Source organism: Thermobia domestica, chromosome 1 (assembly GCF_964235325.1).
Source record: "Thermobia domestica chromosome 1, izTheDome1.hap1.1, whole genome shotgun sequence".
In the NCBI taxonomy this organism is placed as follows: domain Eukaryota; kingdom Metazoa; phylum Arthropoda; class Insecta; order Zygentoma; family Lepismatidae; genus Thermobia; species Thermobia domestica.
Window position 1 is genome coordinate 299,992,406 of NC_137454.1, and position 25,622 is coordinate 300,018,027.

Below are 25,622 nucleotides of genomic sequence, written 5' to 3' on the forward strand. Positions count from 1 at the left end.
TTCATTCATCAGCGTGTTTGAGAACTTCATACTGCTGTGTTGTTTAGATATCTTGTCCATCCTCACTTCACAGGTTTCCAAAGAAAACAAATTGTTGGTGCCCATCTAGTTGACTTATCTAGGGCAAATGACCCTATATTATTTGGAAGCATTGATATATTGTGAAATTGTGAACGACCGTGTAGATTCTGATGTATACATTGCTTTCTACTGAGCGTAATATTGCCAATTGTATAACGCTGCAATTCTCACATTATGACTATTTTGTCATGATTGGAAGAGCATGAGAACGAAATTCCACATCATCTTTGTCCTCCATAATCACCGAAATTAAATATTAAAGGGCTTTTGTAGTACATTTTGAAAATTAAACGAATAGAGTTTCACTAGCCGCTTTCAACATTCGAGTAGCTTCTACATAAAAATGATAGAATATCTCGCTAATCACCTTCGTAACCAGAGCAATTCAGATTGTTAAAATAAATAATTCTTTTTTAATAATATACTTTACATTGTTATTAGCATTTAACAGAAAAAATGTCCATAAATGAGAAATATACAAATCGATAGCTTCCATTGAACTGAAGAAAATTGCATGAATGATTGTATCCTCATGCGTAGTTATCGAAAAAATAGAAAAAAAAGTATTTTTCTGTAAACCTAACAGTCGATAATGTACGATACCCACCCCACCTATAAAGATGAAACATACTGAAATACACATTAATCAAACCTTTCATTAGTGGCCTTGCGTAGCGTAGTCTCTGGGGGTTGGTACGAGCAGTCCCGGGTTCGATTTCCGGTGGGACACTCAGTCGAAAGGGTGTAACAGCTTTTTCAGGCCAACCATCCTGAATGAGGTAGTTTTTCCGGGATTATCCTCATTCACACCACGCAACTGCCGGGATGGCACCTAACATGCAAGTCCTAGGCCGCTTCCTTTTTTTTCCCGGGATAGTGTGCTCACCGAGAGACGTCATCCTTCCTACGTGACTGGCTTAAAGCTATAGATGCAAGTAATGCCCAGAGATAGACATATAAATAAATAAATAAGAAACCTTTCATTATGACACAAAGCAAAACGATAGTATAAAGTTTTATTAATGAGATATAGTTAAAAAAATGTGAACTTTTAAACTTTTATTTTTGTTTAACTACAGTAGTGTTCCAATATCAATCGTTAGATCACATCAAGCTGAAGAAAATGACAAGATCGAGGGAAAATGCTCATGCGCAGTTTTAGAAAAAAAAGTTGAGAATGCTCCAAGACCATCAGAACGAACTTAAAAAGAATGGAGAGACGGAGCGAAAAAAATAACTGTGATTGTTCCTAGATGTAAAAGTAAATATTTTTATCCGCATCTTCTTCTCTTTTTCGCAAAAATCAGCAAAAATATCATCTCTCTATGACTCGCGGTTCCTGAGACATGGCTCCTTAAATCTCCCGAAATCCGAACTTGTTTGGCCAATATCTGGAGAACGGTAGCCAGTTGGCCAGTAGACAGTTAATCAGTGGCCACCGATTACTATTTGGTACCAAAATGTTCACCATCATCTTAGGTATTGATCAACACCAATATGATCTCTGTGTGACTTACGGTTCCGGAGCTATGGCTTCTTAAATATTTAGAAATTGTCCATTTTTCACCAGTATCACGGGAACAGTAAGTCGTAGAGAGATGGTATTGGTGTTAATCAGTACCTAAGAGTATGATAAACATTTTGGTATGGATAATAATTGGTGGCTACTGACCAACTGGTCATTGGCCAATCAAGTGGCCAATTGGACAGTGGCCACCGGTTACTATTTGATACCAAAATATTTACCATCCTTTTAGATATTGATCAACATCAATATCATCTCTCTACAACTTATGGTTCCGGAGCTATGGTTCCTTAAATATCTAGAAATTGGCCTTTTTGGCTAATATCACGTGAACGGTAAGTCATAGAGAGATTATATTGGTTAGTCAATACCTAAGAGCATGGAAAACATTTTGGTATCGATATTAATTGGTGGCCACTGGCCATTGGACAGTGGCCACCGGTTGCTATTTGGTACAAACATATTCACCATCCTTTTAGATATTGTTCAACACCAATATGATCTCTCTATGACTTACAGTTCCCGAGATATGGCTCCTTAAATCTCTGGAAATCGGCTGTTTTATGGCCAATATCTCGGAAACGGTAATAGTGACACGAAAAATTTAATCACATTCTTTAATAATTTTTGATGCTGTATAGAATGCAGGGTTCAAAATTGAAAAAATCGCAAATAACAAAGAGACAGACAGACACACACACACACAGACATAGAGAAGTCAGTAACGAACTTTTTAAGTTCGTTGAAAATAGTTTTTATGGAGTCAAAAAGTATATTATTCGTTGCTATTCTGATGGAGCTTATTATGTCTATTATTGTTTATATTCTCTCAACAGTGACACACATATAGCCCTAATAGCTACACACGTACTCCTAACAGTGATGCACATACTACGTACAAATAAAATATTCTTATATTAAGCGACTACATTATTTAGTAGTAATTCCTGCATTACTTCTTTATTGCTTCTTATTATAGTATATTGTACAACATTCCTGCAAAATTTGAAGTGCGGAAAAAACTAGTTAGATTAATTAAGATATGTTTAAGTTAATCCTAAAGTAAAGTCCGAGTAGAAAAATTCTTGTCCACCAGCTTTCACATCGGGAATGGCCTGAAACAAGGAGATATATTGTCGCCATTATTATTTGTTCTGGGGTATGCAATAAGGAAAATCAAAGATAGCAACCAGGGCCTAGAGCTGAATGGTATTCACAAGTTATGGCGTATGTTGATGACGCGAATTTAATAGGAAGCGATAGGAGAACAATAGAAAGAAACGCATTGGTCTTATTAAACGCTTGTAGGGACACGGCTTTTGAAGTAAATGGAGAGAAAACGAAATACGTGGAAGTTCATCGGAGTCGTAATACTGCAAATTATGGACGCATTAAAATATCAAATAATACTATCGATAAAATGGATACTTTCAAATATCTAGGATCAATATTAATAGACCAAAACCATATTCGTGAAGAAATTAAATGTCGACTAAAAGCACGGAATTTATAGTAGGAGCTTAATTGTCGGAAAAATCGCTTTCGTGTGCAGTTTGATGATACAAATATGCCGTTTGCGACATTCGATTATTCTCACGTTCTTGATGAACAATTACCATAGTGTCACTCTTTCCTGTCCTTAAGACGCGTGTGGTGACGTCACCAATATGGCCGCCAGTTCAAACTAATTAACACGTATTATCTTGAGAACTGCTCAACTGATTTTAATTCTGTTTGCGTCAAATGAAAAGTTTAATTTCAAGTTAAAAATTATGTTCAGTGATATTTTTTCATACAAGCGATAATTAAAAATGTACGAGGGTCTTTATATATTTTCCGAAATCAATATTTGTGTTTTTTGGCAAATTACAAAGAAACTATCAGGTTTACGAAACATGTTACATACATAACATAACATAACATAAATTTGCTGTAAAGAAAATCAAAATCGGCCCATTAAGTCTCGAAGTATGGGCATAAGTAAAAATCTTCGTAAATGCTCCTCACTGCCCAGTTGCAGATGCCATAAAGAAGACTCCATGTTGAAGATGGTCACATCATTAGAACAACAAAAGTAAAGATATGCGTAGTTGCTGGTACCATAACATTGCAACTAATTTGGTTACCTACATAGATACTGCTTCTATAAAGCCATGAATGAGGCCACCTGCTTGCGGCATTTCGCTCTTCAATAACGCAATCCATACTTTAAATTCCGGCCACTGTCCCAATACAAACCGACTCCGAAGGGCGACCGTCTCAAACTGATCACTCGACCGTAACCGAAATGTAGAATTGAAAATCTAATTTAAATGCTACAGCCGATGGCAGTAAGGCCGAACCTTTTCAGTACACCATCAAATTTGTACATACTGTGTTCATTCAAGATATCGTGAAAGATACGAATTGCTGAATTATTAAAAAAAATTATTTAAAATATCTATTGGATAATAGCACATGAATCAGTAACAAATTACCTTTAAATAAACTTATATTTATTTCCGTTTCAACCCTCCATACAAACAATTAATTAAGTCACAATAGCAGTTACTGGCGCACTCAGTTACATTTTTTTTTCATATATATTGCACATAAAGAAAATATGTAATACAAAAATAACTTTTATTCTTCATCCCTGCTGACGAGGTACCTTTCTATTTCCGAAGAAATAATACCACTCAATAGTGAAACCACTACACACATTGCACATGGTCAACCTTAGGTACCACTCTTTATTTATTGATCAAACTCATAAAGCTAACATCGTCATGTAGATATGAGGATTCACTCTTAAATTTATTACAACAAAATTCATTCGCACTACACTCACACATTTCAGTACAGGGAAGTTTATTTGCTGAACACTTGCACTGAACATTGTACTTACTTCTAGTTTATGTGCAACGTACTAACTTTAAAATAGATTCTGGCGCACAAGGTACGTAATTCGCAGTACATAGGTTTAATATCCCAATTTTCTTCACACCAACCATGGCCACTGACAAAGGTATACAAGGCTTAACTTTATCATCTTTGATTCCATACAGTCGTTTGGTAGCTTACTCTCTGGAGAGCGGGTATGAATGAGTTTCGAGTTGGAGGTACTTTCTTCCAATTTGTCTTCATTTTTCTGAACATATTCCAACGAAGCTCCGCAAAAGAAGTAATTTTTGTTGCTGGTTGACAAATTTGACAGATGAATGCTTCAAACTGATCTATTAGTGTAGCAGAAAGTTTTTGCCTTCCAAGATTCTATAGTGCAAAGAGAGTCTCTTTATTAGAGTTTTTAAATGCCTTCCAATAATGTTTTTCATTTGCCGAATAAATATTCAGTACTGTCACATCCAGAGAGGTCATGTAACGCTGGAAGTGCAGACGCTTTTGTAGCACCGAGGATGTGGTAAATATCTGACAAAGCTACACAATTCTGTGGAGACGGTATAAAGTAGGAGTTTGTGGGAAGTCTTGAGTAATGCCTTAATGCTAAAATTAAGATATCGGTATCTTGAGCAAATATATAAAGCGTTGTAGCGCTTCTTTGTGTTGCATCTACAGAGAGAAGAATTATCTTGGTATTTGCTTCCTCCTGAGTGCTATTTAGGTATTCCAAATTGCAGTGAGTTACAACTACATTTGTACGTCATGCAGTTACAAGTTTTTTCTGAGAACATTTAGCATATGAAATTATTTTCTCTGATAAATAGCATATTAACTCAACTTTAGTGCTTATGTGCAAAACAAGTTTTTTCATGGTTATGTTTGCTATCATTGTACTGTCTACAATCCTATATTAAACTGAAGTCATGCCTTGAAGTTTTTTCTGTCTCATTTGATTCTTAATGGATTTGTGTTCTTACCTATCAAATATCAGATGCATTTCGTGGAAGCCCAAGTATTTTTTAATAATTAGTTTTGTGAATTTTTCTGATAAATCCTGGCATTTCTTCACGATTGGCCCTTTACTTAGAGCCTGTAGCTCTCGCATTCCATCAACTAAAGCAACTGAGAAGCCCCTTTCGCGTGGGATAAGTTTTAGTTCTTTTCTTTGCTCATTCGAGTCCGAAGGCTCTTGCATTTCTCCTGGAGAAGTACCAGGTTTTGGTAGAATCTTCAAAATTTCAGTTAACGTGCTATTGTTACTGCACAGATGCATAATTCCATCTAAATTAAAAAGAAAACGTATCACAACAAAAACTTGTTAACGTACCAGCACATCACGCAAATCCGTCTGGCGCTGTTATGTTAGTTGCATTGTCTTTATTTTGGTTATCCTAATGATATGACCATCTTCAACATGGAGTCTTCTTCATGACATCTGCAACTGAATAGTGACAAGCATTTACGAGCTTTTCTTTTTTCTTTTTTTAACTAATTCTTATACCCATACCTCGAGACTTGATAGAACGATTTTGATTTTCTTTACAGCAAATAAAAGATCTTAAACTACACTAAAATTTATGCCCTGTAACATGTTTCCGCAAACCTGACAATTTCTCTGTAATTTGCCAAAAAACACAAATATCGATTTCGGAAAATATATAAAGTCCCTCGTACATTTTTAATTATCGCTTGTATGAAAAAATATCACTGAACATAATTTTTAACTTGAAATTAAACTTTTCATTTGACGCGAATAGATTAAAAATTGGATAAGCAGTTCTCAAGATAACACGTGTTAAGTCGTTTGAAGCGGCGGCCATATTGATGACGTGACCACACATGCCCTAAGGGCAGGAAAGAGTGACACCATGGTAATTGTTCATCAGGAACGTGAGAATAATCGAATGACGCAAACGGCATATTTGTATCATCAACTTGCATACGAACATACAACTTATACGAACTTACTATCAGTTCAATATCTTTTGACGCCGCGAATTATGTCCAGGAATTTGAAATTTAAAATATATAAAATCATAATCATAACTGTTGTTCTGTATGGTTGCGAAACATGGTTATTGCTTTGAGAGAAAAACGTAGACTGAAAGTATTTGAGAACAAGATCCTGAGACGAATATTCGGACCCAAGAGTCACAGGAATGGGGAATGGCGGAAACTTCATAACGAGGAACTGCATAATGCATACTATTTACCATACACTGTTAGGGGCATCAATCTAAGAGGCCCAGGTGGGCACGGCATGTAGCCAGAGTGGACGAAAGTAGGAACGCTTTCAAAGTTTTAACTGGAAATCCAATCGGAAAACGACCATTAGGAAGACCTAGGCGCAGATAGAAGGACACTATTAAGATGGATCTCACAGATAGAAGTCAATGGAGAGCTTTGTGATCGCGACATTGAACCTCCGGGTTCCATAGGCCAAAGAGTGAGTTAGTTATAGTATTGCTTTGGCAGTTCTTAAGTATTTTAAATGTATCATTTTATTTTAATTGCAAATGCAGAAATGGAATTCTTGGCTCAACATGGGACAATATTACCAGCCAATATGATGGGATTAACAGACGAACAAATAGAAGAGCTGCATTTAAAAGATGAATGGGGAGAAAGGTGCGTGCCTAGTGGAGGATGGACATTCAACAAAGACGAACTTGGTAGAAGAAATGGCCGCCAACCCAATGAGAAAATGCAGGACGTTATCAAAAAAGCTATAGAAGAAGTAAAAGCAATGGTATCAAAAGTAAGTATAATTCTATGACTGGATCAAAACGCTTTTATTTAATTATTAATAGACTAAGGAAATTTAAGTTAAGACATTTTCCTCTAATGATACTTCTAAATAAAGTTGTATAGTATGTTCTATGCTTAATTATGAACAAAAATATCGGTTTTATTTGCCTACATGTACTGTTTAGACAATTTTGTTTGAATGAATCAGCTTGAATTTAAACTATTTTTATTCAATTTCAAGCATAGTTGTGGATTAATTTGTAAATTGAAAAGGTGTGCAAGAGGACAATATTTAGCAACTCAATGCAAGAGCATGATGATGCATGGATGAATCAAAACATAGAATAGGTGAATGATTCAACAATATTGTCTTGTGTCACTAATTGGAACGGAACCCAGACACTGACACCATGCATATACCCATTTTGTATCTCTGAAAGTTAATGAACATACCTTAGTTACGGGGGCTAATTGAGTATGTTCTTAATGAACTAACCGTTAATTTCAAATAATTGCAGGTATATGTGTCACCGTTAAGAGAAAACGAACAACAATAGGTACAATCTGCTACTTTGCAGTATCTGTCTATATACTTATATATGTTGAGAGATAGTAGCCCCGGGAGCGTATACGCTAACGCTTTCGCCTTTGATGCGAGCAATCCCGAATTTGATTGCCTGTGAGGTCACTCGGTCGAATCCTGAGTGAGTTTTTCCAGACCAACCATCCTAAGTGAGATTTTCTAGGTTTTACTCATTCACACCAGGCAAATGCCGGGATGGTACCTAACAATGGTCGCAGGCTGCTTCCTTCCTTCCCCATTCCTTTCTTTCTCCGCAATTTCCCAGCTAATTCGATCGCCAAGAAACGTCATCCATCATAGGTGTTGGACTAACATGGCCATAAATGTCGAAAGCCCAGAAATCTAATTCCTAATCCTATATAGACAGATAGATAGATATAGATAAATTATATGTAGAAATATAAAAATGATCTGTTCTATTAGAATAAAATGTATCAATTATTATTGGCAAGAAACTTCAATTTTTTTTTTTTTTATTTTTTTATTTTTTTTTTTTTTTTTTTTTAACCACGTACGAAAATATACTCTCGAACATCTAATTTTATTCCGCTTGATGTAATCTATGAATTGATATTTGTCGAATCTTCAAATAATATTGTAGTTAAACAAAAATTAAGGTTTAAGAGTTAATTGTAATTTTAGGATATATATCATTAAACGTACTGTGCTCACAGTACTATTGTTTCTCTAGTATCGTAATGAAAGATTGCTGATAGTATAGTTCAGTAGCAGTTTCATCTTAAAATAGGTGGCATGCTTATTCTATAGTGAATTTTCGCGATTACAAGAAAAAGTCGCTTTTCTCGAAAACAACTCATAAGGATTTGCACGCTTATATCATTGTGTTCAGCTCACTAAGATCTATCGATTGGCATACGACTCATCTTTCTTGTTAAATATGCTGAAATGCCTGTTCTTCGGGCGGAACCCTCTTCCCATTCCCCTTAGGACATGCATTTCAATGAAGTTTTCTTTCGGCCTTAAATTTTGAACATCCTATCTCATTAGGATACGGCCTTTAATCTAAGACATGTTAAAAAACTCAGCTTGAGGTAGGTACTGTGTTTCAAAAGAAATTTCAATAGGATGAGCCGTTTTATTGACCCCGAAAACTATGGACTCGATACTAATCTCGGTCATTTTGGACTTCTTATTTGTCATCCCTTCTCAATCCTTGGGCCGATAGAAATTGAGCTTGGATTCTGGAGTGTCACTATTCATCTCAACGACCCCAAAAACTATGGATTTGACACTAGTATTAGTCGTTTTCGATTATTTTTACACGTGTCCCTCCTCTCACCCCCATATGCGTGCTATATATGTGTGTTATCCGTACAGTATTTTTCCAGATCGTAAGTGATATGTATACTAAATTTAGTTGAAATTACTGCAGGCATTTTAGAGCTATAGTGGAACATACATACATAGATTTTTATATAAAAGGTGTCCCAACAAGAAAACCGGATTTAGTATGTCCAAAAAGTCGCAATGTTTTTAGAAAATTGACTATTTTTACATGTTTACAACAGCAAACGTTCCGATTTAAGAATGTTGAATTTGAACAATAAGCCATGTGGTTTCAACAAGATGGCGCTACTTGCTACTCTTCCCATGAAATAATTGCTTCTCGTCGTGAGAAATTCTCAAGCTGAATACTCGCTCGCAACAGTGATCATAACTGACCATCGTGGTCATATGACGTTACTCTTTGTAAGTGCTTTCTTTGAGGATTTCTGAAATCACAGGTTTAGGCAAATAAACACAGAGAGCAGTGCAAGAACTTAAAGATGAAATTAAACGTGTCATTAGTGACCTTGATAGGCGTATGTGTGAAAAAGTGATTATGAATTTCATCGAGAAAGTGCAGTACTGCAGAGCAGGTCGTGGAATACATAACAGACATTATTCTTTATTCTTAATTCGGAACATTTGCGAGATGTAATTATGTAAAAGTATTGTCCATTTTCTAAAAGTAAAATTTTTGGGGGACATTGAATCTGGCCTTCTCGTTTGGACATCCTATATATAAATACCCGTTATCCGCTTAAAATGGGAACTTTCGAAACAATTGTGTGAGGTACACCTACTTTAAATGAAGAATTTATGTACCAAGTTTCATCTCCCTAAATTGATAAGATTGTAAGATTATCAATCTTTTGCATTAATTGTGACCCCCCACTCTCCCCTTAGTATACGCATTTTAATCGAAATAATATGACAAAAACTTAAGTTTGGCCATGGTCTACTCCCCATAGCAGAACATGCCGCGATGTGATCGCACTGCCAGAGAAAATAGAAAATAGTCAACAGAAAAGTATAAAAACATGCCCGCTATGTGTAGATGTCTTAAATGCGCGGACTACTCACATAAATATAGTTTGAACTGTTTTTACGTCACGTAAAGCGCATTTTTAACAATCACAAGTTTTTCTTCTGCAGAAAATTTTTGCAGAATTCCTGCAGAAAATTTTTGACTTACTAAAGCTCATCGCAGAAAGGCACAGAAAGTTCTGCCATCGGGGTCTACTCGTATACCAAAAATAATCAAAATTGGTGCAGCGGTCCGGCGGGAATTCGGGAACAAAGATCTATACATTAATTTTAATGTACCATATAGATTAATATGATTTAGAAGATTAGAATGGCAAATTCGTAACTTTTTAGTTAATGTGAGAACAACCATTCTTAGGTAATCCGTATGTAGCACCATATAAAAAGCATATTTTATAAATATTTAATTTTTTCTACTCAATGTATTTTCAGAAACTAGTAGAAAAAGAGGTGTATTTGACACAAAGAACAATTAAGGAAGCTCTTGATATTCTTCGGGGAGCTGTAATGATCGTTTATCCAATGAATTTACCACCTTACGATCCCATTCGTTTGGAGTTTGAAAATAACGAAGACTTGAGCGGCACTCATGCATCTTTAGAGGTGAGTTCGACATCTGAGGATAATATTGTTGACGGTTTTTCTGATATGCAATGCATCTTTTACGTGTTAGAGTTTCATTAAGTTCCATGCAAGTACTCCAGCGAAAAGATCGTGCTTTCTAATTGCTTATTGAGCATATGGAACTCACTTTCACTAATAATAATAATACAATGACTCTCCCGTAATGTTCTTCAATGCGTGTTTGTAGACTATATTTCAATTACACAAGTGACCAATCTTCGTCAGAGAAGAGGGGTTAAATTATTTTCCTGTGTAGCTCTTTACACGGTTGATACAACTAACAATGATACGATATTTTTTTAAACTATCTTTGTGAGGAATCCACAACTAGTTATTTACCTAACTATATAGTTAAGAGCTCTTTGCCCATTAATATATAAATACACTAAATCTGTTTTTTGTAAGAGCCACTCGATGGTGTCTTCTTGTACTAATCTTCGTTATGTCCATCAACCGATGAGTGCTTTAAATTTCTAAATGTACAGGTTCCCAGATCTAACACTATACACTATTGCCAATAAAGTAACTAGTACAGTACGCAGCAAAAAACTGCAACATGAGCATGTAAGTTTATTATGAAACTACGCGTACCAGCGCAGGGAATCAACATAACGTCTAAGTGGCACGAATCACGCCAGGAGAAACCTCGGCGTCCTCCCCTGCACATTTATTTTGGAACAAAAGACTTTGTCGTTTCAGAATAAACTTACATGCTCACGTTGCAGGTTTTTGCTGCGGACTGTACAACCCATAATTTATGAATTTTGTTATTTTTATGCAGCCACACAAATTTGAAGAAGATATTTTTGACGTCCTAAAATTTGTTTTTGTTAATGTTATTAATAATAATAGTATTCCAGTCTTTTTGAGTGTTTCCCTTGTCCTTCTTTAATAATGGGTTCTTTGTTCTAATTTATTAAGCTTCAAATACGTTTATTTCAATATTAAAAGAGACTCGGTGTAAAACTTCCACATTTCGAATTGAATGTTTAGTGATTTTGGTATGTTCTGATAAACATGATACAGTTTTTTTTTTCTTCCTTCACGAGATTCTCTAATATGTTTCTTCAATCTGGCGCCTATATTCCTTTTGATAATCCCTAAGTAGAAAGCATGATACGAACAAACGTCCTGGTAAATGCTACTAAACGTATGTATGTCCACGAAGTAGCTTTTGTAACATGACCTTTCCGTAGTAGTAGGAGGCTTAAAACTGATTCCAAGGTTATATCTTTTTACTATTTTCCATAAGTTGTAAGAGCTCCTTGGAGCGAGAGGGAGACCCACGGGGAGCCTTATTTCCTTCTCCATTATTAACTCCAATTTTTCTTTTCCGCTTTATGGTGCCAAGTTTTCACTATGGAAGAACTAAACCCATTAGTAAGACAAGACCCTATTTAGTAATTCTACTAAATTCTTCCATCAAATCCTCCTAAAGAATAAATGCTCTTATAAACACGTTGATCCATATGTTTGCTTTAGTCTGTCATGGATGATCTAAAGTTTTTATATACCAATATATTACGTGCTGAACGTTTTCTGTATACTTTTGATTGGAATTTGTTGAATTGTCTGTAAAATGTAACATCCAAAAAATTAATGAAATTATTACTTTCTCGTTCGAGAGTAAACTTAATTCCATTATCCATACCTTCTAATTTCCTTAAAAGTATATCCAATTGCTCTTTGTGTCGGCAAACCACTAACGTGTTGTTCGTATAAGGATATTAATTAATATAATTTGATTCTGGGTTGTATAGAATACTCGTTTCGTAGTGATTTTCAATACTATATTCGCCGATACTGGCGATATGGGGACTTCCCGTGGTAGACTTTCTTTTTGCCAATATAGGAATGGTTATATTGGTAAAAAGAAGGCTGCACAAAAATTACAAAATTCATATAGATATTATGGGTTGTAGTAACTACTTCATTGGCAATAGCGTTTGGTCCGATAACACTATACATCTATAAATTTGAAGCGCTCATTGGTGGGTGAACATAATGAAGTGATTCTCACCAAAAAAAAAAAAAAAAAAGTTTTAATGTATTCATACGCATATTAATAGGTTAACAGTTTTTAACTAGTATGATAAATAACTGGTTGTCAATATTTCATGTAAGGACGTAATAATACTATCTTTTATTTACATCGTACCACTATTAGTTGCATCAACTACGCATATACGCAAAGATCTGCATAGGAAAATAATTTAATCCCTCTGCCCTGACGAAGATTGCCCGCTTGTGTAATTGATATATTGTATAGACTAAAAAACATGCATTGAAGGAACATGGAATATTATCGGTGAATCATACATATTACTACCATACTTTCTAATTATGATTTTTTTTAAATAACTTTATTTTTTCCATATTTATGTTGACTCGAAAGAAAAGTTTAGCATAAAGAATATATGTATATCACGCAATACTAATGCTTTGTAAATCTGTATGTTAAAAGTCCGGTATTATTATTCAATACTAGCGATATTTCAAAGTCGATATTCTCAGTTCTCTTTCAAGTCACGATGCAAAGAAATGCTAAAGATTTCTTAAAAGATTAACTAATGAGGAAGAATGGACGTAGACGGTAAAGAAGATTAATTCAACCAAGTTAAAATGTCCATATAATAAAAGAAATTACTGTTAGTCTTTTTTGTTTAACGTTTAACGTTTCACGATTATGCCCTTTTTAGGGAGACAGATGATGAAGGCAAATGAATGATGATGAAATAATCAGTGGAACGGTTATCGAACCAGGACTGACGCACCAGAGGTAAGCGCTCTAGCACTGAGCCATTATGTCCCCTTCTGTAAGTGTTAAGTCAAGATTCATAACACATGGTCAAAAAGATTCAAATGTGTTTCTTCTTATTTAAAATTCTGATTTATGCAATAGTTACACTTTTCGGTTTTCTGTTTGAGTCCTAATATATATTTGAACAAACCTGACATGATTGGACTTGAACATAGTTTGTTAGCACCGTGGCTATATTAGACGGAACCTTCTACTTGAAGTGGCATATAAATCACAGATCGAGTTTCAATCCAAGGCAAGGTACTCTTACCGAGAAACGAAGCCGAGACCACGTGCACAAGAAGGAACATACTTATTAGCTACTTAGCTGACTCAGTGTATTATTTTCCTTATATTCTCTTTGTACCAGAGTTCGTTTTTACGGAGAGATGGTATTTTTTGTGTATATTCTCTATTAACTTCATTCTACCCTCTTACTACTACGTTTAAATATATATATATATATTATGCTGATGGTGTAAATTTAATAGGGGATGATAGGAGAACAATAGAAAGAAATACAGAGGTTTTATTAAACGCTTACAGGGACTTTGGTTTAGAAGTAAATGCAGAGAAAACTAAATACATGGAAGTACGTCGGGACCATAATGCTGCAAATTATGGATGCGTTAAAATATTAAATAATACTTGTGATAAAGTTGATACTTTCAGATATCTACGATCAGTATTAACAGACGAAAATCATGTTCACGAATAATGAAATGTCGACTAAAAGCATGGAATTCGTCTTATTATTTAGTTCAAAATCTCTTGTCGTCGCGAATTATGACAAGGAATTTGAAACTTAAAATATATAAAACGATAATCATGCCTGTAGTTCTGTATGGTTGTGAAACATGGTCACTTACTCTGAGTGAAGAACGTAGATAAAGTATTTGAGAACAAGATCCTGAGATGAACATTCGGATCCAAAAGGAGCGGGAATGGGAAACGGTGGAAACTTCATAACGAGGAACCACATAACTTATACTGTTTATTAAACATTATTAGGGTCATCAAATCTAGGAGGTTCAGGTGTGCAGGTCATTTAGCTAGGATGGAAGAAAGTAGAAACGTTTTCAAAGTCCTGACTGGAAAACCAATGGGAAAACAACCATTAGGAAGACCTAGGCGCAGATGGGAGGACAATGGATGGATCTCGCAGAAATAGGAATACAAAGTAGAAACTGGATCCAGTTGGCTAAGGATAAAAGTCAGTGGAGAGCTTTTGTGAACGCGGCATTGAGCCTCCATGTTTCATAGGCCATAGGGTTAGTTAGATATTTATTTTTATCTCATTATTAGAGAAAGGATCGCGGGCCCGAGATATCATCCATGTTGAAATATTTCTGAAGAAATACAGTAGCTAGATTTCGAAGGAAGAAATATAGTAGACAATTTCAAATATTATATGTATAAATTATTAAGTTACAACCAAAATACAAAGTAAAAACTGGATTAGGGCTCTGATAATTTTAGAAAAAAAGTAAGTATAATGAGCATGCAGAATCAAGTGTTATTTCACATTGACGCTAAAAACAGAATGTGTTCACAGTGTATCCCTTTATTTTTAGTAATGATTTCGCACGTAGACTCGTATAGTTGGTGAAGATTTTAATAAAATATATTTTTCGTACCAAAATGAAGAAACAAAAAGTTTCTCCTTATAGACAGTTACCTGCTTACTAAGTGTCTAATTCTGTGCTAAACTGAAGTGTTTTAACTTAAAGAATGTGTTTGACATTTTTTCTGTGGTAAGGATCTACGCTACTCTGTGAGCGACACAATTCCTTCCCATCAGATTTCATGAGATTTCAATACGTCTTGCATTCCATACAATGTGGGAGATAACCATACAATCGTGACGTAGTCTCTTATATTCCCTCCGTTTGTAAACAGCGCATGGAAAGAAAGACAAAATGTTCTGCTTGGAATTAGGATTTTTATTTCAAATAATTTTCGTGTAATGCTTAAAAATGCAAGTCAGTGTCTTGGTTTAGTTTACGTACTAGTAAATGAGATACTCTTTAATAAAGTCGAGTAAAAATTGGATTTGGTGCTTATGGTTCGTGTAAGCGTAATGTCGATATTGATGTCGAATTATTAACGTACAAAGAGTGAAAATGTGATTGACTGGACTTGGACTCGAACCCGGGACCTCCGATATGCCGTGTCGATTCGTCACCCCTACGCCAGCCAGTCCGCTTCCCAGAACAGCCAAACACTCTCTCACTCCTATAGTCTGTGCTCTCCACTCAGACCACAGCCTAGCTGCTGTGCTTGGACAATCCATATATTGAGAACACCTTTTGACGATTGTGGAGTAGTGATCAACGCATCGACACTGTATGCTAGAGATCCCAGGTTCGAGTCCAAGTCCAGTAATTTTTTTTTATTGTTTATATGTTATTGAATTTGCATCTACAGAAGATTTAGTGTGTAAAAATAAGTTTAAATCGGTTGTTTCCTCCTTTCGTTAATATATTCTTTGTATTGTCCATGAACGATAGATACATACTCACTTAAAAGGTACTCACCTTGCTTTTCTATATTCTGTTACATATTCCTTCAAAAAATCGTTGATACCTCGAATTTTCGCTTATTTCTGTTAGCATTGCCAACACACAGTAAATATGTTGAGTTGATTTTGAGTTTAATGTCTCGTTCAGCAGCGAGGTTGTATGAGACGTGGACCTACTGATTAACGTGGAATACGAACCAATGAGCTTCCACCGGGAATCGAACCCAGGTCTCCGACACAGTAAGAAGAAAGGTTTAGTAGGGAGAGAGTGGATAAGTACTAATGATTATAGTAGTAGGTAATTATAAAGGCAAAATCATGTATACAAAGATATAACACTTGCAAACACAAACATTTTGAGGTTTCCAGTACGAGTTTACACAGTATGCGAATCGTAAGTTATTGTGCTTCTTTTTTGCTGGCTGGTGACAACGGTGAAGGTATCAATGACGTTATTCCAACTTTTGTCTAGACTGCCAATGTCGAAGTTTAATTTTGATTCCTTCGTTTTATTAAAAAAGAGCTTGTACTTCTGTATGCCTGTCTTTCTGTAGATGATGAAGATCGTTTGCTCACTTCTACTTTATCAATATAGTGTTTTGTACTTTTTAGTTGTTTAGAATAACTTCATATCGGAACGTCGTTGCATTTGGCATCACGAATATGTTCTTTCAGTCTGGTAAATGTTCCTTTTTATAATGCCTATACAAGTATCTTGGCACGAGTAGGAAACTTAATAAAAATACAGAATCCAGCTGATTAGTGAAGAAATTTTTATATTAGGTTTTCTCAGTGTCCTTTGCGACCACTAATACTATATTAAATTTACCTTTTTCTGAAAATGTTATGTGATATTCTTACGTATTCAGTTTTTTAATATCATTTTTTTTTTCGTTCTATCCATTTTGAGCAATGTTTCCAACAGATGTAAAGGATACTACCGAAGTTAAGAAAAAATTAACATAAAAAATCCAAAGTTTAAGGGATAAAATGCAGTTTCCTGGAGGGTTACATTTCACGACAAAAAGAAATTTGAAGATAATGGACAAAGAGCATCGTAGAGATGCTAAAACAGACCACCCGTTTTTAGGTCTTAACAAATATTTAAAAGAAACACAACAATATTGTACACTTAGAAATTTAATTGGGAGCCAAGAATAAAATAGAAACACTTGTTTTCGAAATTTTGTTTAATTTTCGTTAAAATTCCAAATTTAACATAAATAAGGATTGGTTAAGAAAGGAATGAAATCCACATTGGCACAAGAACAAAAACACTAACACACGTTGGCAACCTTTTCTGCACAAACAAAGGAGCATGCAACTTGGACCTGCCAGTTCACAGTGTGCCACACCATCAGTTGCATAACCAGCAGCAATTGACTAAATGCATTTTGACTGTTCTTTCCTGGTGAGCCCGTTCCGTTATATATTTCGTGTTTTTATTACCTTTTTCTGCTGTTTTTACCACCAATGCACAAGATTTCATGGGAAAGTTGAAAATTTAGAATTACAAGAAATTTTCAGGAATTAGAATTTAACCCTTTCAGACTTGATTTATTTTAATGGTTAAAAGAAAGAAAGAAATACACCTGTATTTTGAAAAATCAAAAAGTAAATCGTCAGATGGCAAGTTATCCAATAATAGTGCAATCTAATATACATCTAGGCTGAAGCTGAAGCTTTCCACTATAAAAATAAGATATAAAACAATAAATTACAATGAATGAATGTATGATTATGGTTTAATGGGGACATCAGCCGCAAAGTAATTTGTCTCCAGCAGCAATAAACTACATGTTCATTGGAATGGACATTAGGTCTGAAAGGGCGAACGGAAGTGAAATAATTGATTCAAACTATTATTGCTAAAAATAGGTGCTCATGAAAGTTCAATGTGTAAATGATTTTTTGAAGGAACATAGCAGAACGCAGAAGGTGAGTACCTACTGAGTTTATCTGTGATAGCTCTTCAAGTGGCTTACACTAATAATTCACATACATATGCCTCGTTATTAGCACGATTATCGAACATTCATCATAGCCACTTCCATACGTACTACTTCCTTATACAGAGCTTCTTCATGGCTATATGGTTAGCTTACGGTCTTCGGCACGTGAGACTTGGGTTTGATTGCCAGCGGGAGCTCTGTGGCTCAGATCTCACGTTAGGCTGTAGGCCCACGTTGTATATAGCCTCACTGCTGAAAGGAACACTAAACTCTAATTCATCTATCCATTTGTTCAGATGTTGGAAAAAAAAAAACTGAGTGTTGTGTGCCATCGCTGACAAGAAAGGTTTAACTAACGATGCCTAAAAACTGTACATAGAAACAGTATTGATTTATACAGAATTAAATGGAAAAGTAGTTTAATGATTTCGGTAAGACTAAATAGTGTTGTAGGTCTTTGGTATTTGTAAGTAGTGGAAGCTAGAACATTCGGCTTTAAATAAAACATATTAGTGCAGTTACAGAAGTCTGTATTTCTTCATTTCATCCTTATATTACTTCTTGACATATTTACGGGCAACGACGATTGTATATTTTACGTGCTGTTTATTTTTTATTCAGATATTCTTTCTTTGCTAATCTTCATAAATATATCCTCTTATTATGCTTAAGGAAAACAATAAACTTAAAAGGAACAACACCTGTGGCGTATAGAAAAACCTGAAAATTAATCAACCTCACTACTTCCATGGTAACTGGTAAGCTAGCATATCACAGTCAGTGCTGTTTAGGTGCATCTTAACTACGTAAGTCATCTATATACAGTAATAGCAATTGTCCGTATGAAACATCTATTAATTAATCTGTTTTGTGGTTTTTATTTAATTAAATCAAACATTTAAAATTAAATAGGGACTATTCATGCAGTGAATACGTATTTTTATTTTATTTTTATTTATTTATTTTATAATTTCATATTTCATAGTTGCCAATTTATAATTTATGTACATCACTTTAAAAAAGTAGAATATTCATATTATTGCCATCATTTTATAGTGTATTGATGTTATTGGTAGTCACAGCATTCCAATTTCTGTCCAAGTATTCTTTCTCTGTATTTAGGCCCGGCTTTTTGATCTTAATGTAAAATGCTTCAAACACAGTTCTAAAAATATTCAGTGTTACTAACTGACAAAGATCTGTTGCAGTAGATGATTGTTCCATTCTTAATGGAAACCTCATTTTCTTTCTCATATTGCAGGTTATAGATTTGTCAATGGCTCAGTTATGGTTTTGTGGTAAAGAAATGAATAGGAAAAAGAAACTTTCGGACTATATTGGTCACAATGAAAAAACTAAAGTGATTCTTAAACTACAGAAGCAAGGACAGGGTCCTCCAGGACGAGAGCCAGTTATAACTGAAGATGAGCGGAAACAAATGATGCTTCATGCCTACAGACGACAAGAAGAGCTGAAGGTATGATTATGTTTTTCAGTCTTGTTGCTGCCGTCATTAAACGAGCAAAATCCTATACTGATCAGCTAAATCATTTAACGAGCTTGTATTTTCCTGCTTCTCCTCTCCCTTAGTTATTAGAGCCGTCAATAATCGCAGTGCTGTGAAGGTGTCAGCAGTGTTCCCAACCCATGGAATTTTACACCCTTATTTCATCTTTGAATGCAAATATTGTGGAAAAACAGCATAGTGCACGAAATGGATGGAGTGGTCCCGTGTAGCGTAGTCGATAATGTTCTTACCTTTGTTGCGAGCGGTTTCGGATTCGATTCCCGATAGGGACACTCGGTCGAAAAGGTGTAACAGATTTTTCAGCCATCCTGAGTGAAACTTTTCCTGGGTTTTCCTCATTCACACCGGGCAAATGCCGGGATAGCTCCTACCATAATATTCCCAGGCATTTCCTTCCTTCCCCATTCCTTTCTTCCTCTCCAACTTTCCAGATAATGTGGTCGCCGAGGGATGTCATTCCTTATATGTATGATGGGCTAACATAGCCATAGATGCTAAAAACCCATAAATCTAATTCCTAATCCTAAAATGGATGGACAATATGAATGGATTCTTAATACGTGAAACATCCAAATTGGTAATGGACAATTTTGAAACTGTATATATACATTCATTCACCAAAGTTACTATATCTTCTTTTAATCAAGATCTATGACATGGTGGATTTCAACATGGTGGACGTAATTCACATGTACCCTCAAAAATAGGGTCCCTATCTTTATACAGGATGGTGAACCCAAAAGAGTGATACTTATGTTTCGGAGAAGGAAGCGTGCCCTGGAATTTTTGACTCACCTTGTACATTATGCCCACATTAGATTGGTAAATGTAAATACGCAACTATGTGTTTAACCTCCTAATAGTAAATTATATTTTCTTTCAAATTAATCAACATCAGTACCACACATCTTGACACAAAAAGGATGAGAGATTTTGATAAATAAATTATATATGTTTTCAAAATCTACTGTCATCAATTTGGAGTGATGTTCTATGGATTAGGAATCCATTCATACTGTCTTATACCACATTTTTGAAATCTTCCTCAAATATCCAGTAAGTAAGGTGAATTTCAGTACTTTTGCTTCAATCATAGCCTTGTAATGTTTAATAATTGAAATAAGACATATCATTCCGTTCTTTCTCCGCGTCCATCATGAAATCTTCAATCACAGTAGTCTTTCTGAGAAAGTAAAATATTAACAACCAACCATGATTACGTGGTGTAATATTAAGAATGTATATAATAATGGCGTTGTAGTCGTGGTGTCTCCACATTGAAAAATCTCGATAATTCGAGTTATAGTACGGATTATCTATACCTTATACATAACTGTTCTTGTAAGATTATTCAGTTTTTGTCAAGACAATCGCCAAAAATTCAGTTGAGCGATACGTTGAAGAGGTGCCGACTAGGATAGATACTACATCAGTACCTAATCCAATATATATACTAATCAACTTTAGAACTTGAAGCATTCACTAATCAAGTAAAAAGTCAATTTCAGTGAATGCAACAATTCTCAAGAGCACCTTAACTTCAAAACTTAATGCCGATTAGAAAAAGAAAGAAAGAAAGAAATCTCAAAAATAACTAACACCGAAACTGAGAGTCAATACTAAGAAATGGAACAATCTAATGCCAAGTTAGACAACGTAAAAAGAATATTTTATGAAGATATGACGTCTATTAAAAGAATTAAATAGACAAACTCTTCTCACGAATTTTAACCAACACAAAATCGCTGAATTACGAAAGGAAGACCAAACCAATAAGAGGAAGATAAAATCAAGTGAAGTTATCCAAAGTTCAATAACAAGTACTGAAATTCGAATTGAAACAGAAATTGATACAATCAGAAATTTCAAGGTCATCTGTAAATTAGAATGTGTTTAATACCGGAAACAGGATAATGTGTTGTGTTGAAGAGGGAAACGTACCAACATATTCACTAATACCTGAGAATGTTCTGGAAGTACCAGTAAGAAGGAAGCACCTGTCCGGAACGGAACGAGAAACCACACATCTTAGGTCAATAATATTCTATAACTATTGCGTTGATAGTATTCCCGCGAGCGCGTTTTTAAAGAAGTTTGAAGATATTGATATTAGTGCTAAAAAATGCTAGTTAGTTGATTTTAGTAAGGTCAACTATTTAAAGGTTACTAATAGAACGTAAGGAACCTCTCTGAACAGTAACTTCTACTTCACTAACCAGTATATTGATATAATTGCTCAAAGATTGGTGTGTGCTAAATATTTCTAATATTTCCGTGAATATTCTTCCTCGGTAGTCCTAGGTTTTTTTATTTCATCATGTAAGAGAAATACATTACATTTTATGTTGCATCAACTGCAGTGGTGTAATTTGACCAAATAAATATATTAATTTGGTTGCGTTGCTCTACTTAAGTACTTAAATGTTACTAAAGGAACTAAACTGACACGTAATTGTAACTAGTAACTTAAACTCAGGAATGTGCCTAAAAGTATTTATTGATGCTGAAATTTTCAAGGGAAATCTCCACCTTCCTGTTGGCCTTATCTTTCTTTGCATAAATACACGCTGCTTTTCATTCAGTTTTTATATAATGAAAAATATTGCTGGCATGGATAAGCTTACCTGTAATATTATGAAAACAAAATACATAAATCATATTATGATGCCTAGTTTGTAACAATTATAATAGATTGAAATAGATCCTGTTTCAATCACTTATTGTTACTTCAGTTGTATTGCGAAACATCTTATCAGTAAAATTATACTTGCCGATAACATGCTGGAAAAAAAAAAAAAAAAAAAAACTAATAGGAAGAAGCATTCTCTAAGTGAATAGTTTGTAATATGATGCGTCCGGAAAGTAAGTACCGTTAAAATAAATAAATAAATAAAAACGATTTGTTGAAGCAAAATTTATTTTTATATGAAAGAGCACACCTTAAACTATTTTTTTTTTTTTTTTTTTTTTTATATAGTTTCCACCAATATTGAAACATTTGTCAGAGCTGTCACTTCCCACCCCATCGATCAAACAAATCAGTCACACCTTGCGCTGTATGCTTCCGAGCGTTGCCCAGGAAAATGGGTGTGTTCTACAAAAAGTATCGCTGCTTCTTTCTTATGCTGGTTGCAAGTTGTGTTCCAGAAAGGAACAAAAATACTACACAGTAACAGTCTGATGTGGGGGAATGGTGTGCGTTAGAATTATACGTACTATCCCAGTCGTACACGATAATTACCGTGACTTTTACATTGCTGGAATTCTGACGAACTTTGGATTTTCGTGGTGACCCATAATGACATCATTCGTTTCAAGTGTGACTCGTACAATTTGGCCGATATTTAATCCAGTATTATTAAGCCTCTCCTTCGCACTTGTAGCGTTCCAATTGGGTATAAGCAGCGTCGTATTATAACCATTTCTGCATTTTTGTCAACTCATGCGGAACCCATCGTGATGCAATTTTTCTCATGCCCAAGCGTTCCTTCAGAATGTGCAGAGCAGTCGTATACGCTAATCCTGTCTCTTGGATCAGCTCATGAAGTAGTGTCGATCAGTGTCTAGTAACACGGTAACAACATTTACGTATTCTTAACTGAGACGAGGATGGCCTGGTCTTCCATATTTTGGCGTCCATCCTTGAAGGCACCTACCCATCTTGCCACTGTTCTCTAAGACACTACAGATTCCCCGCAAGTCTCTTGAAGAATTTAATGACACTCTTATGCTGTACGGCCTGTTTCGAAAACATCATGACTACAATAACCTTGCCTTACACCGCGCGCGTACGGATGTATGTGTGTATAACCTAGACAGCCCGCTACACGAGGCTCTGTCCTCGTCTACTGCCCTCCCGCGTGACGTCGAAAAGAAAAGTCCATTTGCGCTAAGGCAAGGTAGGTATGTAACTAACATGTGGTACGAGGGACATTATTTGATTCCGTTACGTAGCGTCTCTAAAGTAGTGTTGCCACTTTTAAAGTTCCAACCCTCATATCTAATTTTGTGATCTAGACATATAAGTAATGTACAACATATTGATGTCTTCGCTGTTGCAATCTACAGAATTAAATCTATTTTTACGAATAACATTCATATGTAATTTGAAGAAAATGTATATAAAACCTAAGACCTACACATATATGTTGTAGTATTCTTATATTAAACGAAGAGTCAATTAATTGGAATAGTATAATAAAGGAATAATTTATATACGAAACGAATTATATGTATAATGGTAAATATTTATGAAGGATCTTTTAAATATCATAAGAACAAGTGTATTTTATATATTGATATAATTTAATATCAGTATATCCGATGAGCTTCCTCATGGCTATGTGGATAGCGTAGGAGCTGGGTTCGATTCCCGACAGCAGCTCATATGGTTCGGATCCCACATTAAGCTGTAGGTCTACGTCTTATATAGCCTTGCTGCTGAAAGGAGCGCTAAACTCAAATCACATAAAATATATCTGATATACGAGGTTCAATCAATGCATGTTCTGCATGGTTCTACATGTTCTGCACGATACCAAAAGAAGAAGAAAAGAATATTTATCGTAATATACGTTGCTATAATGATATATATATATATATATATATGTGTGTGTGTGTGTGTGTGTGTGTGTATGTATGTATATTACTAAGAAAATATTAATTCTTTTGATATGTCCGTCTTTATAACTCGTTAGTGTAGGTATAATCGTAAGAACAAGTAATAAATTATTGAAAAGGAAGCAAACATTTATTGTAATTATAGTGTTCAAGTAACTTACCGTGTACTTCCAATTATGATTGTATGTTAGCTCTTTTTACTTCTTTCGAAAAAGTAGATAACATATTCTGTACCTCATGTATCGATTTATTTGTGTGTACAGTATGTTAATATATTTTATTATGATCTATTTTTTTTTAATCTGTTGCAGAAGTTAGAACAAGACGATGATGACGCATATTTAAATTCTTCCTGGGCAGATAACAATAGTTTAAAGCGAAGAGTTCACGGCATTTCAGACATTTCTTGGAAACCTGTATAAACATATCTAATTCATATGGGTAGTGTCTCATTCATCTCATTTTTAATACATTATCGTAAATTTAAACTTTGTTTTTCTAATTTGTATGAATTACCTTCTTTAGGATCATGCATTCATCAAATATATTAGACAATAATATATGTCACATTGTTGCACACAGTAGTTCGTCTCGAACACCAGAGCACATTTGGTTAAATTAATAGTAGCCATTCTATTTGTGTAACATGTGTGTTTGAATAACTATCTGTATTGGCAAAAATGTATTCATAGACCGAAGTGTATTTCATCGTATTTATTTTAAATCGAATAAGTAAAGTATTATATGAATTTATCATTAGACAAGTACTTCTAAATTTTACAATCAGATTACCGTTTAAATGTGTTTGAAAAAACAAAGAGAGCTATTTTAATTAGTTCAAAGAATAAATAATCATGCATCCAAATAAATCAAGTGTAGCATTAAAATAGAAATAATGTCGTTTTATTTAGTTATTGGCGCAAATGATCTGTTATTTAATGTTGATTTTTTGTGTATACACATAACTAAACTTGTTTAATTCTTCTTTTCTTTCTTAATACTAGAAAAGTTTATTATTTTAGTTATTCATCTGTTGTTCAGTTAATACAAAATAGAAAAATGATCATATAATTAAAACAGATGCCTCAATTATTATTTTTCATAATAATAAAGTCATATCTTGAATACGATCTTGGGCAACTAGTTTTCTTGGGCATATTATATTTCCTTATGTTGAAAGAAACACATTCAGCTATAGAGTGGTATAAAGAATCTTCAATAGAAAATGTACTACATATTTTAGTAATAATAGCAAACCTAAAATAAAGCTGTCTGGAAGTAAACCAGGTATATATTGCCACTAAAAGAAAACGAAGAAGAAGAAAGTACTTCGAATGTAAAAATTAAGAACCATCATATCGCCAATCTAAAGTTATTTTAAGACCTTTTCTTGAATATATTAATTATACTATTATTTTTTTGAAAAAAA

The 25,622-nt window shown here is 34.6% G+C and overlaps 1 protein-coding gene across 4 annotated transcripts in view; it reads left to right on the forward strand.

The window, feature by feature from the left end:
• Positions 1-24,976, forward strand: part of LOC145661652 (cilia- and flagella-associated protein 298) — a 43,765-nt gene extending 18,789 nt beyond the window's left edge. For 3 of the 4 annotated variants that reach the window (XM_081726978.1, XM_081726982.1, XM_081726985.1), the window contains 4 exons: positions 7,009-7,244; positions 10,581-10,751; positions 19,307-19,522; positions 24,505-24,976. In XM_081726978.1, coding sequence (XP_081583104.1) covers positions 7,009-7,244; positions 10,581-10,751; positions 19,307-19,522; positions 24,505-24,615 — 734 coding nt within the window. In that variant the 3' untranslated portion in view covers positions 24,616-24,976. The remainder of the gene's footprint in view (positions 1-7,008; positions 7,245-10,580; positions 10,752-19,306; positions 19,523-24,504) is intronic. The other variant, XM_081726987.1, reaches the window with a different exon arrangement.
• The last annotated feature ends 646 nt before the right edge of the window (positions 24,977-25,622 follow it).